Here is a 15,964-nt window from a genome sequence, read left to right as displayed (position 1 = left end):
GTGGCAGGCATTTTGACCGAGTCATGAGACTACTTTTCGTAATTTTACCAAAAATGATGTCAATATATGAGTGGAAAACAATAAGAGAGAGAACACAAACAATCGAATAAGACGAGAGAGAAAAAATCTCAAACAAGACTTGTGATTGTATGAAGACTTGTTTGTGGATATTTTGACTAAGAAAATTTATTATTAATATCTTTAAAAGGAAAATAGTATAAATTGAATGGAATTGAATAATTAAATTATAATCTATTATTTAGTTTATTTTAGCTCTTTTTATATTTATTTTTTGAAATTATAGGGGCTTTTATTGATGCTTCATGAAAATGAACGGTACAAACTTACTTGGGCCTATTTGTCCAATTTTTTAAGGAAAAACTACCCAAATTAAAGTTATTAGACAAAATAGTTATTTACATTAGATTCGACTTGATATATTTATCTTGATTGGATTCAAGACCAAACTATTTACTCGACTGTCCTCTTATACTATTCATTGAACCATTGCTTCTTCAACCCTGTTACCATCAGAGTATATATATATTCTGATCATATCTATATACTCTAATTATATCAAGCAGTAATTGAACAATCTTGTTCAAATTCAGAGAGGTTTGAGAATTTTCTTATGTTGATTATCCGAGAGAATTATTATACAATGAGGATTAGACCTCTATTTATACACATGGCAGTAACTGCCTTCTAATATCTTCTAACTATCTTTCTAACAATATTAACAAACTAACTAATTATACTCTTATCACATTTAATTAATCACTTAACTAACTTCTTCTATGCTATCTTCAATATTCTCCCTCAAGCTGGATGTATTGAAAACATTCAATACTCCTAGCTTGGCCAACACAAAATCATGTTGAGACCTCCCTAATGCCTTTGTCAACAAATCAGCCTGTTGCTCCTTGGTGTTGATATAACTTGTCTTTATTAGTCCTTGTTGCATCCTTTCTCGTATGAAATGACAATCAATCTCGATATGTTTTGTTCTCTCATGAAATACAGGATTTGCTGCTATTTGCATAGCTCTTTTGCTGTTACAATGTATTATAATTGGTTCATGTACATCCATATTTAGTTCCTTGAACAAATTTGTTACCCAAACTATCTCAGCTGTTAATGCAGCCGGACTTCTATATTCTGCTTCTGCAGAACTTCTGGGGATTGTATTCTGCTTCTTGGACTTCCATGCTATTAAAGATTTGCCATACTTCAGTAGATAACCAGTCACTGACCTCCTGCTATTGAGATATGCAGCCCAATCTGCATCACAAAATCTAGTAAGATGTGCTTGTTTATCAGAACTCATGAATATTCCCAGACATGGTGCTATTTTAATGTACCTGACTACATTTAATGCTGCATTCCAATGAGACATTGTTGGCTTTTGCATAAACTGACTTAACACTGAACAGAGAAAGCAATATCAGGTCTGGTATTTATAAGATACAGTAACTTCCCAATTAAGCTCTGATATCTATTCACATCAGTAAATAATTCAGTTGTTGCATCCTGTCTAAAATCAGCACTTATCATTTTCATGATACACTCCAAAAGAGTTGATGATGGTCTACATCCTGATAGTCCAGCATCTGATATCAACTCCAATGCATATTTCCTCTGGTTCATAATGATTTCTTGGTCTGATCTACAGAACTCAATTCCCATAAAATACCTCAACTCCCCCAAATCGTTGATTTTAAAATGATGATGCAAGACCTGTTTGGTCTCTTGTATCAATATAGAATCATTCCCTGTAATCAACAGGTCATCCACATACACTAATACTATCACTAGTGTTGATCCCTTCCCCTTTGTGAATAAAGCATAGTCTAAATGACTTTGTGTATATCCTGATGCCAACATAACATCTGTAAGNATAAACTAACTTAAACACTAAACAGAGAAAGCAATATCAGGCCTGGTATTTGTAAGATATAGTAACTTCCCAATTAAGCTCTGATATTTATTCACATCAGTAAATAATTCAGGTGTTGCATCCTGTCTAAAATCAGCACTTATCATTTTCATGTTACACTCCAAAGGAGTTGATGATGGTCTACATCCTGACAGTCCAGCATCTGTTATCAACTCCAATGCATATTTCCTCTGGTTCATAATGATTCCTTGGTCTGATCTACAGAACTCAATTCCCAGAAAATACCTCAACTCCCCCAAATCGTTGATTTTAAAATGATGATACAAGACTTGTTTGGTCTCTTGCATCAATATAGAATCATTCCCTGTAATCAACAGGTCATCCACATATACTAATATTATCACTAGTGTTGATCCCTTCCTCTTTGTGAATAAAGCATAGTCTAAATGACTTTGTGTATATCCTGATGCCAACATAGCATCTGTAAGTTTTGCATTCCACTGCCTTGATGTTTGTTTAAGACCATATAACAATTTCATAAGTCTACAAACCTTATGTTCCCCCTGACTTGTGAAACCTTTAGGCAACTCCATATAAACTTCTTCAAATAAATCTCCTTGCAAGAAGGCATTGAAAACATCCATTTGAAATATTTGCCAATTTTCAACAGCTACAATGGCAATAATAGATCTTATTGTGACCATTTTCACAACTGGTGAAAATGTCTCTTGATAATCAATTTCATCAGTCTGACTGTACCCCTTACCCACAAGTCTAGCTTTAAGCCTATCAACCTCTCTATTTGCCTTACACTTGATTTTGAACACCCACTTACACCTTATTGCTTTCTTTCCTAGAGGCAAACTCATAACCTTCCAAGTACCTTTACTTTCTAGTGCTGCAATTTCTTGTTTCATTGTTTCTACCCATCTCTGATCTTTCACAGCCACTTCATAAGTACTAGGTTCAATGTCTGTAGACATTTAACTCGAATATGCTTGGTAAAAGGTGGAAAGATGATCATAAGACATGTAGGTGGCTAATGAATAAGAGTGCACTGAATCAGTAACATGAGTGACATAGTCTTTCATCCACACTGGTGGATGGACTGCCCTTTTGGAGGAGTTTTTTGGGTACAGCATCAGGAGAATCAATGTGTACAGCAGCAGGGGGGTCAATATGCATTGTGACTAATTCAGTATGTTCATGATTATCAACAGCATCTGGTTCATGTCATGACTGATCTCATTACCACCACCTTCTTGAACTGGAACACCAAAATCTAGGCTCTCATCATTAACTGGTAATCTGACCAGTGTATCATCAGAATCAAGAAATGATTGTGCAGGAAAAACTGGTACATGATGACCCTGCATTTGACTGAATGGAAATATGTGTTCTTTGAATACAATATCTCTACTAACCATAAATTTCTTCATCCTCAAATTATACAAGAGATATCCCTTCTAAGTTAGTGAGTAGCCCATCATAACACATGCATCAGCTCTTGAGGAAAACTTATCATCATTCATTGATTTAGTGTCATAGCACAAATAACCAATGGTCTTTAGATGATCTAGGTGTGGTGTGGTTTTGTGAAAAAACTCATAAGGTGACTGCCCTTGCAGTACACTAGTGGGCATCCTATTAATTAAATACACAGTTGCTAATACATACTCACCCCAGAATGCAGTAGGTATAGATCCCTGAAATCTAAGAGCTCTAGCCACCTCAAGTATGTGTCTACGCTTTCTCTCCACAACTCCACTTTGTTGTGGAGTATGTGGACAACTACTCTCATGGATAATTCCCAAAGTTGAAAATAATGCATTACATTCTCTGTTAAAATTTTTTGTACTATTGTCTGATCTCACTCTTTTAACTTGCTTGCTGAATTGGATTTGAACTAGAGCAAAAAATGATTTCAAGGTAACAAAAACATCACTTTTGAATTTCAATAAAAACAACCAAACCATTCTTGAATTATCATCCACAACAGTTAGAAAAAATCTAAAACTATTATGAGTAACAATTTTGTAAGGTCTCCATACATCAAGATGTATTAGATCAAAGATATCACTTGTTCTAGAAACACTTTTGGGAAATGGAAGCCTGATTTGCTTAGTTAAATGACATATTTGACAATTATCACATACACCATGAGTAACATCTTTGTAAAGTTCCTTCAAGACTCTAAATGAAGGATGACCCATCCTATAATGTCATCTCAATGATTGTGAATCTGCCTTGGTCAGGAAGCACTTGTTAGTAGCAACAGTGGTATCAATTGCCTTTATCTGGAGAGAGCATCTAGAAAAGTAATATACCCCTTTCAACTCTTTACCAATCCCCTTCACCTTTCCATCGAAGAGGTCCTGAAAAACACAGAACTCATGAAAAAAATGAACAGAACATTTCAATTGTCTTGCAATTGGGATACTGACAGTAAGTTAGGCTTAACTTCAGGAACAACCAAAACATTTTGTAATACACCTCCAGCAGGTATCATGCAACTACCTAAATGAGTAACCACTGTAGTGTGGCCATTAGGCAAATAAACTCTCATTCCTATGTTTTTGCTATGACCACTAACATTATCCAAATTTTTAGACTTAGGAGTCATGTGACATGTTGCCCCAGAGTCTACAATCCAATGATCATGTTTGCTAGACCTTTCATACTTATTATTGACATTTATATCATCATTATAACTACCCCTTCTGTGTGAATCTAAGAGAGCATTAAGATCATTGAAATTACCTGCCATGTTGACCATCTCTTCAGTTTTCTCTTCTTCATCTAGGAACCTCAATATTTTCTGATACTGCTCTGGAGTATATGTTGACTTCATAGCAAGTGCCTGCAAATTTGTTCTAACCGAATTGAAATCATGTGCACTAGCATTAGCTTTGTGTCCTTTATCAACTGACACAAAAGCATCATCATTGCATTTGTCAACTTGCACATTATTTGTTAGATCATTTCCTTTGTCCGAGTTCATTCCTCTTGCTGCATTGGAGGATCTATAATCACCAGCATGATCATATTTCTTTTTAAACTTCCAGTCTTCAGGATATCCCACAAATTTAAAGCAGATGTTTTTAGTGTGCCCATGCATTTTGCAATGTTCACAAAACAGATTCCAGTTCACTTTCTTCTTGCCATTATAGCTTCCTCTTCCAGCATACTCACCCCTATATCCAAGATCTGTATTTCTATTTCCATAATTCATCTTGCCTTCATACAATGTTGTGGCCTCGATTATATCTCCTTTTGTGCGCATTCCTGATGTAATTCTCTGACTCTCATCTGAAACTATCATCACATATGATTTGCTAACATTGGGTAAAGGGTTCATCATCAAGATTTGGCTTTTTGCAGGACCCTACAACTCATTCAACCCCATTANGAATTGAAATCATGTGCACTAGCATTAGCTTTGTGTCGTTCATCAACTGACCCAAAAGCATCCTCATTGCATTTGTCAACTTGCACATTATTTGTTAGATCATTTCCTTTGTCCGAGTTCATTCATCTTGCTGCATTGGAGGATCTATAATCACCAGCATGATCATATTTCTTTTTAAACTTCCAGTCTTTAGGATATCCCACAAGTTTATAGCAGATGTTTTTAGTGTGCCCATGCATTTTGCAATGTTCACAAAACAGATTCCAGTTCATTTTCTTCTTGCCATTATAGCTTCCTCTTCCAGCATACTCACCCCTATCTCCAAGATCTGTATTTCTATTTCCATAATTCATCTTTCCTGTATACAATGTTGTGGCCTCGATTATATCTCCTTCTGTGCGCATTCCTAATGTAATTCTCTGACTCTCATATGAAACTATCATCACATATGATTTGCCAACATTGGGCAAAAGGCTCATCATCAAGATTTGGCTTCTTGCAGGACCCTACAACTCATTCAACCCCATTAAGAAAGCAAATAGTCGCAGATATTGTATGTGATCTACGCATACCCTAGATCTATCACAATTACATGAATGAGGGGGCACAAGTGCATCAAATTCATCCCAAAGCAATCGTAACTTGGTAAAATAAGCTGAAATAGTTAGGTTACCTTGATGAATTGTGCAAATATCCTTGTGAAGTTGATAGATCCTCGATCCATCTACCTTATCGAATTGTTCCTTCAAGTCTTCCCATATTGTTGCAACATCTGAAGCATAGACTATCCCACTTAGCAGCTCATTCGAAACAGTATTCATGATCCATGCCAATACGAATACATTGCACTTTTTCCATTGTTCATCTAATTCAGGTGCGTAATCACCCTTCTTACACATTCCAAGCACAAAACCAAGCTTACTCTTAGCTCGAAGATTGATCATCATTGATCGACTCCACAATGAATAATTTTCTGAACTAATAAGTTGGACCGTAGTTAATACAGATCCAGGGATGTCTGATGGATGAAGGTAAAGAACATGATTCCTCTTTGATTCGATCAATTCCATTGTTTCTGGTGCAACACCAGAAGAAGAAGTCATCGTCGTTGTCGTGTCGCCTTCAATCGCCATTGTAAATCACAAAAGCTCTGTTCTCTAGAATCAAATTTACAGTTTGAATCAAAGAATTATTGACTCAATGCTCTGATACCATGTTCAAATTCAGAGAGGTTTGGGAATTTTCTTAAGTTGATTATTCGAGAGAATTATTATACAATGAGGATTAGACCTCTATTTATACACATGGCAGTAAATGCCTTCTAATATCTTCTAACTACCTTTCTAACATTATTAACAAACTAACTAATTATACTCTTATCACATTTAATTAATCACTTAACTAACTTCTTCTATGCTATCTTCAATAAATCTTTTTATTGAAACACTGTTTGTTCCTCTATGATGCCATCAGAGTGTGTGTATGTATATATATACACTTTAATGGTATTAATGAGTAACTGAGTAATGTTTTTGTTGATATATGACAAATCTTGGAAGTGAGTCACGTCACACGTGATATGCACATTATCCCTTGTTGCTTTGGATAATGACAAATTATTTTTGAGAAAAACGATGGACCCTTGTAACGGATTTGATCATTTTGAGATGACTCATCCAACCTATGTTTGCTACATGTAACACAGTCCTTGACCGTACCACGTGCCAAAACATATTTTAGATTAAATAGGATATTTTTTACCCAGTCCAATTATCAAAACAATATCTTAATTCTTAGGGGTAACTTTTTATTTATTAAAATAAATAAGACAAATAAATCGTAAAACAAATGAATGCGTACTTTAATTTGTATGGTAGTAGTACTAATTAACTTTCATCTCCACCCTCAGCTAACCTATTATGTATTTTCTTAGTCATAATATGCCAACAAGCGACCATACGTCTAATAATGCCATCAACTTCCCTATCTTCGTATTGATATATACCGTGATGATTGAAATATCTTTATTTTAATTTTTTTTATTAAAATTATCTCTTTAAAATTGTGTAGGTTCTAATTTGAATTATAATAGAGCTTCAATACGAATATCGAGCATATCAACTCATATACAAAGTCAAACTATAGATATTGAACCTTTTTTAACTTTCTTTTTTTTTGAAAATTCTATCTCAGTCACTGATTAAATACATCTTTATGCACCGTCTTTCCTTTTCCAATATAAATACCCTCTCGTCAATCAAACAACTATACTATCAATTTATCACATATTTCTTCTACTATATATATCAACATATTAACAATAAACACAAAGCTTACAAAACATGATGATGAATTTGAGCCATGTTTGGATGGCGGCTAGCTTAGCCGTCGTGAACGGACATTCCGGTCACGGCGAGAAGTTGAAGTCCGACGTTGCTGACGTCAGACTATTCGCCGGTTCCGGTGATCATCTCATAAGAAGATGTTGTTGGGAGAAAAAGCAAACTGATGAGTCCCTACGGCAAGTCATGTACCTTAGTTGTTGGGGATAAATTTAATTTACTTTTTCCTTATATAATTGTTTTAACTTCTATAAAGTTCAGAGTTGTTATTTTATTTACACTCTCGTCTGTAATATTACGTATCTTATCAGATTTTGATGTCTTCAAATATATTCAGATATATACATGATTCTCAATATATATATATATATATATATATAGGGTCAAATTTAGGTCTAATTTGTTCTAGATACATTATATTCAGGTGAAATTACATATATATTTGATATATAACAAATTTCGCTTTCGTCCCTCGGTTCTCTCTCATTTCATTCACCGCTCTTTCATGTAATACATCTGTATCACTCCAGATACATACAGATACACATGTATCTAGAATATATACGAATCTTGCTCACCTTCTTCCTCAATCACGTTCGTCTCTCTCCTTATTTTTGTGCTATCTGATAGCAAAAATGCATGTATCTAACTGTGAGATACATAGAAATTTTTTAATTCATAATAGAATACGCAATATTTTAAAAGTATGAGGGACTAAGTGGGAGGGATGCTAAACAGAGGCGAAGTTAAGTGGGATTTGTGGTTCAGACAAATTCACTAGCTTTTCCTTAGACCTTATATTTGTATTAGAATTGTAGGTTCAGAGAAATCCATTAGTTTTTCCTTAGACCTTATATTTGTATTCGAAAATTAAATAAATATATATGAATATTAATTTGTGAACCTTCTAATGTTAATTGATTGACCGCTCAATAATATTAAAAAAAAACACAATAGGTGGTGAATTTGAACCCCGCTATTAACAAATTTTTTTAAAAAAAGGAAGCATATTTTGGAACGTTGCTAAAGGTGTGACAGGCATTTTGACCGAGTCATGAGACTACTTCTGGTAATTTTACCAAAAATGATGTCGATATATGAGTAGAAAACAATAAGAGAGAGAACACAAACAATCGAATAAGACGAGAGAAAGAAAAAATCTCAAACAAGACTTGTGATTGTATGAAAACTTGTTTGTGGATATTTTGATTAAGAAAAAATATTATTAATATCTTTAAAAGGAAAATAGTATAAATTGAATGGAATTGAATAATTAAATTATAATCTATTATTTAGTTTATTTTAGCTCTTTTTTTTATTTATTTTTTGAAATTATAGGGGCTTTTATTGATGCTTCATGAAAATGAACAGTACAAACTTATTTGGGCCTATTTGTCCAAATTTTTAAGGAAAAACTATCCAAATTAAAGTTATTAGATAAAATATTTATTTAAATTAGACTCGACTTAATATATTTATCTTAATAGGATTCAAGACCAAACTATTTACTCGATTATCCTCTTATATTATTCATTAAACCATTGCTTCTTCATTTTTATTACCATCATAGTATATATACACTCTAATTATATCTATATACTATGATCGTATCAAGCAGTAATTGTACAATCTTCTCATTGAAACAATGTTTGTTCCTCTTTGATGCCATAAGTGTGTGTATATATATACACACTCTAATGATACTAATGAGTAATTGAGTAATGTTTTTGTTGATATATGACAAATCTTGGAAGAGAGTCACGTGATATGCACGTTATCCCTTGTTGCTTTGGATAAAGACAATTATTTTTGAGAAAAACGATGGTACCCTTGTAATGGAGTTGATCATTTTGAGATGACTCATGCAACCTATATTTGCTACATGTAACACAGTCCTTGACCGTACCACGTGCCAAAACATATTTTAGATTAAATAGGAAATTTTTTACCCAGTCCGATTATCAAAACAATATCTTAATTCTTAGGGGTAACTTTTATTAAAATAAATAAGAAAAATAAATCGTAAAACAAAAGATGATGCGTACTTTAATTTGTATGGTAGTAGTACTAATTAACTTTCATATCCACCCTCAACTAACCTATTTTGTATTTTCTTAGTCATAATATGCCAACAAGCGACCATACGTCTAATAATGCCATCAACATCCCTATCTTCGTATTGATATATATCGTGATAATTGAGATATTTTTATTTTAAATTTTCTTATCAAAATTATCGCTTCAGAATTGGGTAGGTTCTAATTTGAATTATAATCGAGCTTCAATACGAATATCGATCATATAACTCAAAAACAGTCAAATTATAGATTTGTTGAACCTTTTTTAACTTTTTTTTTGTTTGAAAATTTCATATCCGTCACTGATTAGATACATCTTTACGCACCGTCTTTCCTTTTCCAATATAAATATCCTCTCGTCAATCAAACAATTACATTATCAATTTATCACGTATTTCTTCTACAATATATATCAACATATTAACAACAAACACAAAGCTTACAAAACATGATGATGAATTTGAGCCGTGTTTGGATGGCGGCTAGCTTAGCCGTCGTGAACGGACATTCCGGTCACGGCGAGAAGTTGAAGTCCGATGTTGCTGACGTCAGACTATTCGCCGGTGTTCTCGCCGGTTCCGGTGATCATCTCAGAAGAAAATGTTGTTGGGAGAAAAAGCAAACTGATGAGTCCCTACGGCAAGTCATGTACCTTAGTTGTTGGGGATAAGTTTAATTTACTTTTTCCTTGTGTAATTAGTGTTAACTTCTATAAAGTTTGAGTGTTTTTATTTTATTTACACTCTAGCTTGTAAATATTACGTATCTTATCAGATTTTGGTGTCTTCAAATGTGTCCATATATATACATGATTCTCGAATATATAGAGTCAAATTTAGGTCTAGTTTGCTCTATATACATTATATGCAGGTGGATTCGCATATATAATCTCACTTGCGTCCCTTGCCGCTCTCCCATTTCACTCGCCACTCTTTCATGTAATACATCTGAATCACTCCAGATACATACATATACATATATCTAGTGTGATTTGCATGTATTCAAAATACATACGAATCGTGCTCACCTTCTTCCTCAATCATGCTCGCTTCTTTCCTTATTTTTGTGCTATCTGATAGCAAAAATATACATGTATTTAAGTGTGAGATTACATAGAAAATTTTTAATTCGTGATAAAATATGTAATATTTTAAAAGTATGAATAATAATAGCATATATGATAGTGAAGTATATCTAATTGGATAGTTTTTGCTTAATTTAACTAGGCAGCTGATTTTAATTTAATTGGACAAATTTTGATAGAATTACAAGGGCGCTTTATTTATTGTAATCATATGTACTACTAATACATTTTCGAATTAATCTCTCCGGAATAATGTGGTCTGTTTAAATTATACAAAACAATATAGTTATAATTCTTTTCATGTTAATTTAGTTTTAAAAATTATATATTTTAAAATATTGATCAATAACATGATCTTCTGTTAGACATTGATCATTCTTTAACATACCAAGATACACACAGCCTTGACATATGAGAACATTTCTGAATCATTTCTAATAAGTAGAGAACGTCGTCGAATTTCTTTGTAAAATGAAACGGATGGAGTTATATAAGCCGGCATTGTTACCACAACAATAATTTTGATTTCTAAGTTCATTTTTTTGGTCTTTCCAACGTGAGTTTTAGCCTATAAATATTCACTGATTTCCCCATTTTAAGAGGCAAGAAATTAAGAAAAGCTAAAGCTTTGTAGAAAACATATAGTAATAATTAATTAAGTTAATTGATCAATTAACAATTATGGGTGGAAGCAGTATCCAAGAAACCAAGAAGTTTCATTTGGCCCTATTTCTTTCATTTCTTCTCATTGTAGTGGCAGTTGAAAGTAGACAAATTGGAAGTAAGTTAGCATACTTGAAATTGCAATATCTGAACAGTGACGGATTCAGAATTTGAATTTGATAGATTCAATCTTTAAAATATCAAAATATTAATTTAACAGTGTTATTTATCGTACTTTTGAAATTATGAGTTCATGAACTTAAAACTCTGAATTCGTTTCAATTTTTTTTGTAGTGTAATTCAGGTTTGACTTTTGAGTCCTTTAATTCTTTTTTCCATAATGCAGTTACTGGAAAGAGTAATGCTACTCTTGTTTGCAACTTGACCTATGGAGCACAATTGGGTGATACTTGCTTTGACGTCGCTCGGAAATTCAAGCTTACTGCGGTAGAATTCGGTTCTTTGAACCCAAATATTAACTGCGATGAAATATTCGTGGGCCAATGGCTTTGTGTTGAAGGATTTGCCTCCAAGTAGGCTGAGATTTTATCATCGCGAAGACGTGAACAATTAAAGGCGAAGTCAAGATTTAAAAATTATAAGTTTGGAATTTTAGCTTCTTCTTTTTTTTGTATGTTCTTGAGTTCTAAATTGATAATTTGTACCTACTCAATAAATATCTTGATAGAAATATAAAGTTTAAGTCAAAATTACTGAGTTCTATCAAATTCACGCCAACACACTGAATCAACCTCTGTGAATAACAAAATCTATATTTTCAATAAATTTAGCATAAAGTAAAAAGCTCCAATGAATTATTCGCCTCAAAATAACACTAAGGGATTTTTTTTTTAGAAAAAAAAAGAACGTTCTTATTAGTGTGTGTTATGTATTCTTCTTCAAAGCAATACACTGTTGGAAAACTATATGCACAACGGAAGCATATTAGAATCTTACTGCTTATATGAATAATAGATAACCAATACCGTTTATGCTAGACCATAATCATTCTAGAACACATAAACATATTGAAATTTAATTCGATAAATACCTCTTGAAGCGTGAGTAGATACCTTCAAGCGAATCCCCAAGTTAGACGGACCTTCAAGCGAATCCACAAGATAGACAACAACTATGGTCTTCTACAGTGATCCCAAGTTCACATCTGAACTCTCTCAATACTTGGGTGGGCAAGTATGAATAGAAAACTAATCAATCTAGGGCAAGAAGAATCCCTAATTATAGAGATTTCTTCACAGTCCAAAGAGGAGAACCAAACACACGTTATTTTTCTTCAACCGAAAAATACACGCTAGTTTTCTTTTTATAAGAAAACTAACGCCTCTCCCCTTTTCCCTTTAGAATTAGGATTCTGAGTTCTAGTTAAATATGGGCACTGGAGGGACCACAGAATTAATTACTGAGGCTTCCTATTATGGAAATAATTCCAAATAATTAATTTGAATTATTCTTACCATAATAAATTACAAATCATTCCACTAGAAATTCGTAATTGCACTCCTCTATTTATATTTCGTAATTCCCCATTAAACACTTATGTAATTCCCCATGTTAAGATTTCAGATACTAATCAATAAATTAAATTACTGACGAATTTAACTTAATGATTAATTTCCTTTAGAGCACTACTTAACTTATTTCATGTGTCGGATTCATAAATCCACTTGCAAGGTTTGACACGATGAAAACTTATAAGTTTCTCAAAAAGGCATATCAATCAATCTCTATAACGAGACATGGATTCCATCAACTAACTTATTATTTCACCAATATATATTATTATCATCCAACTTACCAGGCATATTGACCCATCTCAGAATCTCACCTTTTAATAAATCAAAACGATAATTAATATATACAGATCATAATAGTTATATCAGGATTAAGAATATAAGTACATTTAATAGTTTAGAGAATATGTTTTGTCAGTCAGTCTAAAACAACTATCTCTACTCGGTCCCGTTCAATACATACAAAATGCACTAGCACAAGAAGTTGGAACTATACCGTTCCCATAATCAAGATAAATTACCTATAATCTTGTGCTACAATCGTACCGATGGCATGTCCAATTTCCATCCTAGATTGTGAACAAAAAACTTTATACTTATAAGAACTGATGATTCAATACTCTGTGTATAAGCTAAAACTCTACACACTAAATCATCTACTATATAAGTAAATAGACACCATAAACGAATATATGATCTATTAAAATTGAGCAAATATTTATTCTATAATAAATATTATTTCTTAACACATGGTTAATAGTATATATCCCAACAATCTCCCACTTAGACTTTTAACCATCACAATTGTTATAATGTACTATATCTAAATGCATGGTTAATAGCTAGTATATACCCTAACAATCTCCCACTTAGATATTTAATCTTGAAAATTGTTAGAATACTATGTCTAAACACATGATTAATAGTATATACCCTAACATACACATCAAGTGAAATGAGAATATATTTTACATTTTACAATTACAAATTATATAATATATATATGTTCGACAATTAGTTTAGGGGAGTACTCTCCGAGAGTAATGATAAAATTATCTTGAAATTTGAATCATAAAATCAGCCATTGATGTAGGTTGTCTATATTATACTTCCTTATGGTGCGATCTTTATCTGAACATTGATAAATGTTCTATAATTAAATAACGTGTGCATCTTAAAAATAATCTCTTGTGATCACTACAAATCGAATAGAAAAAAAATAATCATTTCAAATTTCTTAGGTATAAAAAAAAAGATTACAAACATAAAAATAAAAATAAATTATTTCTCTTGCACTTAATATATACGAAGAGGCCCACAGGTGCCTTGCCAAGAAAGAATTGAACTTGCGAAATTCAAATATACAAGATAAATAACCATGACATTACTTTTTCTTTTATAACAAATATTGATAATATAGTTAAAATGTCACATCAAATTAACGTTGAATATTTATATATGAATGGATGATACATTTAAGCTAGCAAATCATGATAAATCGAATGATTACCTCACAAAACTCTCTTAAATTATATATCATTATTGTAAATTTTCATACATAATACCTCTCTTTTCCTCTCATGATATATACATATCTTTTATAATTTTGAAGTTACAAAAACAATAAAAATCAAAATGATGACATACGAAATCATAATAAATTTGTAGTACTTCATATTATATTCAATCTAGCTATATATTTCAATGGATATCGTTTCACAAACTCTACTGAATTGACACACGCTTGTTCAATAGTTCATCAAATCCTGACAGATTGACATGACTTTATATATGTAATCGACAATCAACATTCCACCTATCTTGTTAAATTATTCACATGTTCTACCAGACTAACATCAACACTAGAATAAATGATCCTCACTCACCAATTTAGTCAAATAACACCAAATCAAAAAGATTCACTTTGTCTTCATCATCAATACCTTCTAATTAATTAATCCTAGGTTATATCAATTATGAACTTGATTAGCTAAGCCGGCCATATATTACCACAACAGTGACTTTGATCTCTAGTTCATGTGTTGGTCTTTCCAATGTATTTTCCACCCTATAAAGTATCTTATCTTATTAATAACTTCATTTAACATGCACTAACCTCCATTAAGAGCAAAATATATACTACTAAAGCTTTGTAGAAAACATATATAGTATGTCTGGAAAAAAAACTAACCAAACAGCTAAGAAATTGGCAATATTTCTTTCTTTTCTTCTCATTGCACTAGCTGTTGAGAGTAGACAAATTGCCAGTAAGTTTGCATGTTTTAAATTGTGATTCATTAATGAAAAGTAAACAATGTCTTCTTCGTTTCAATTTATGTGAATCTATTACCTTTTTAGGCTATTCTTTTTTAAAAAAATCTTTTAAAATATGAAGAAATCCATAAATTTTAAATTCTGACTTCATCTCTAATCTAAAACTTATTTTAGATTCCAAATTTTTAAAAATTTTACTTTCTTTTTGAATTGCATGTCAGTCAAGTAGTACGACATAAATTGAGACGGTGAAAGAATATATATATACTTTGAGTCCCATTGGTGCATTTTAAGACATTACTAGTTGTTGAGGTTACTACTTTCTTTTTTATAGTATTGNCATGTCAGTCAAGTAGTACGACAAAAATTGAGACGGTGAAAGAATATATATATACTTTGAGTCCCATTGGTGCATTTTAAGACATTACTAGTTGTTGAGGTAACTACTTTCTTTTTGATAGTATTGATCTTGTTTAAAGTATATCAGTCTAATAACTTAACTAATCCATTTGTGAAGTGCACTTAGTATAGTAATAGTCTGATAGTTGAGACTTAACCCCTTTCTTCTTTAGTAAAGCCAAACACCCGACTATTATATTGATTAGGCTAAACATAATTACTGTCATTATGATTGAGAATTTTCTTTTCTTTTTTCACCATAATGTGCAGTTTCTGGAAAAAATGA

The 15,964-nt window shown here is 32.3% G+C and overlaps 1 protein-coding gene across 1 annotated transcript; it reads right to left on the bottom strand.

Annotated features, from left to right (window-relative positions):
- Positions 1-1,419: 1,419 nt before the first annotated feature.
- On the bottom strand, positions 1,420-1,884 carry LOC125861632 (uncharacterized mitochondrial protein AtMg00810-like). Its single transcript, XM_049541491.1, has one exon. The coding sequence runs from the start codon at positions 1,882-1,884 to the stop codon at positions 1,420-1,422; it is 465 nt and encodes a 154-aa protein (XP_049397448.1).
- Positions 1,885-15,964: the final 14,080 nt, after the last annotated feature.

Source organism: Solanum stenotomum, chromosome 4 (genome assembly GCF_019186545.1).
Source record: "Solanum stenotomum isolate F172 chromosome 4, ASM1918654v1, whole genome shotgun sequence".
NCBI classification, from domain to species: domain Eukaryota; kingdom Viridiplantae; phylum Streptophyta; class Magnoliopsida; order Solanales; family Solanaceae; genus Solanum; species Solanum stenotomum.
This window is presented reverse-complemented; position numbering and strand designations above follow the sequence as displayed.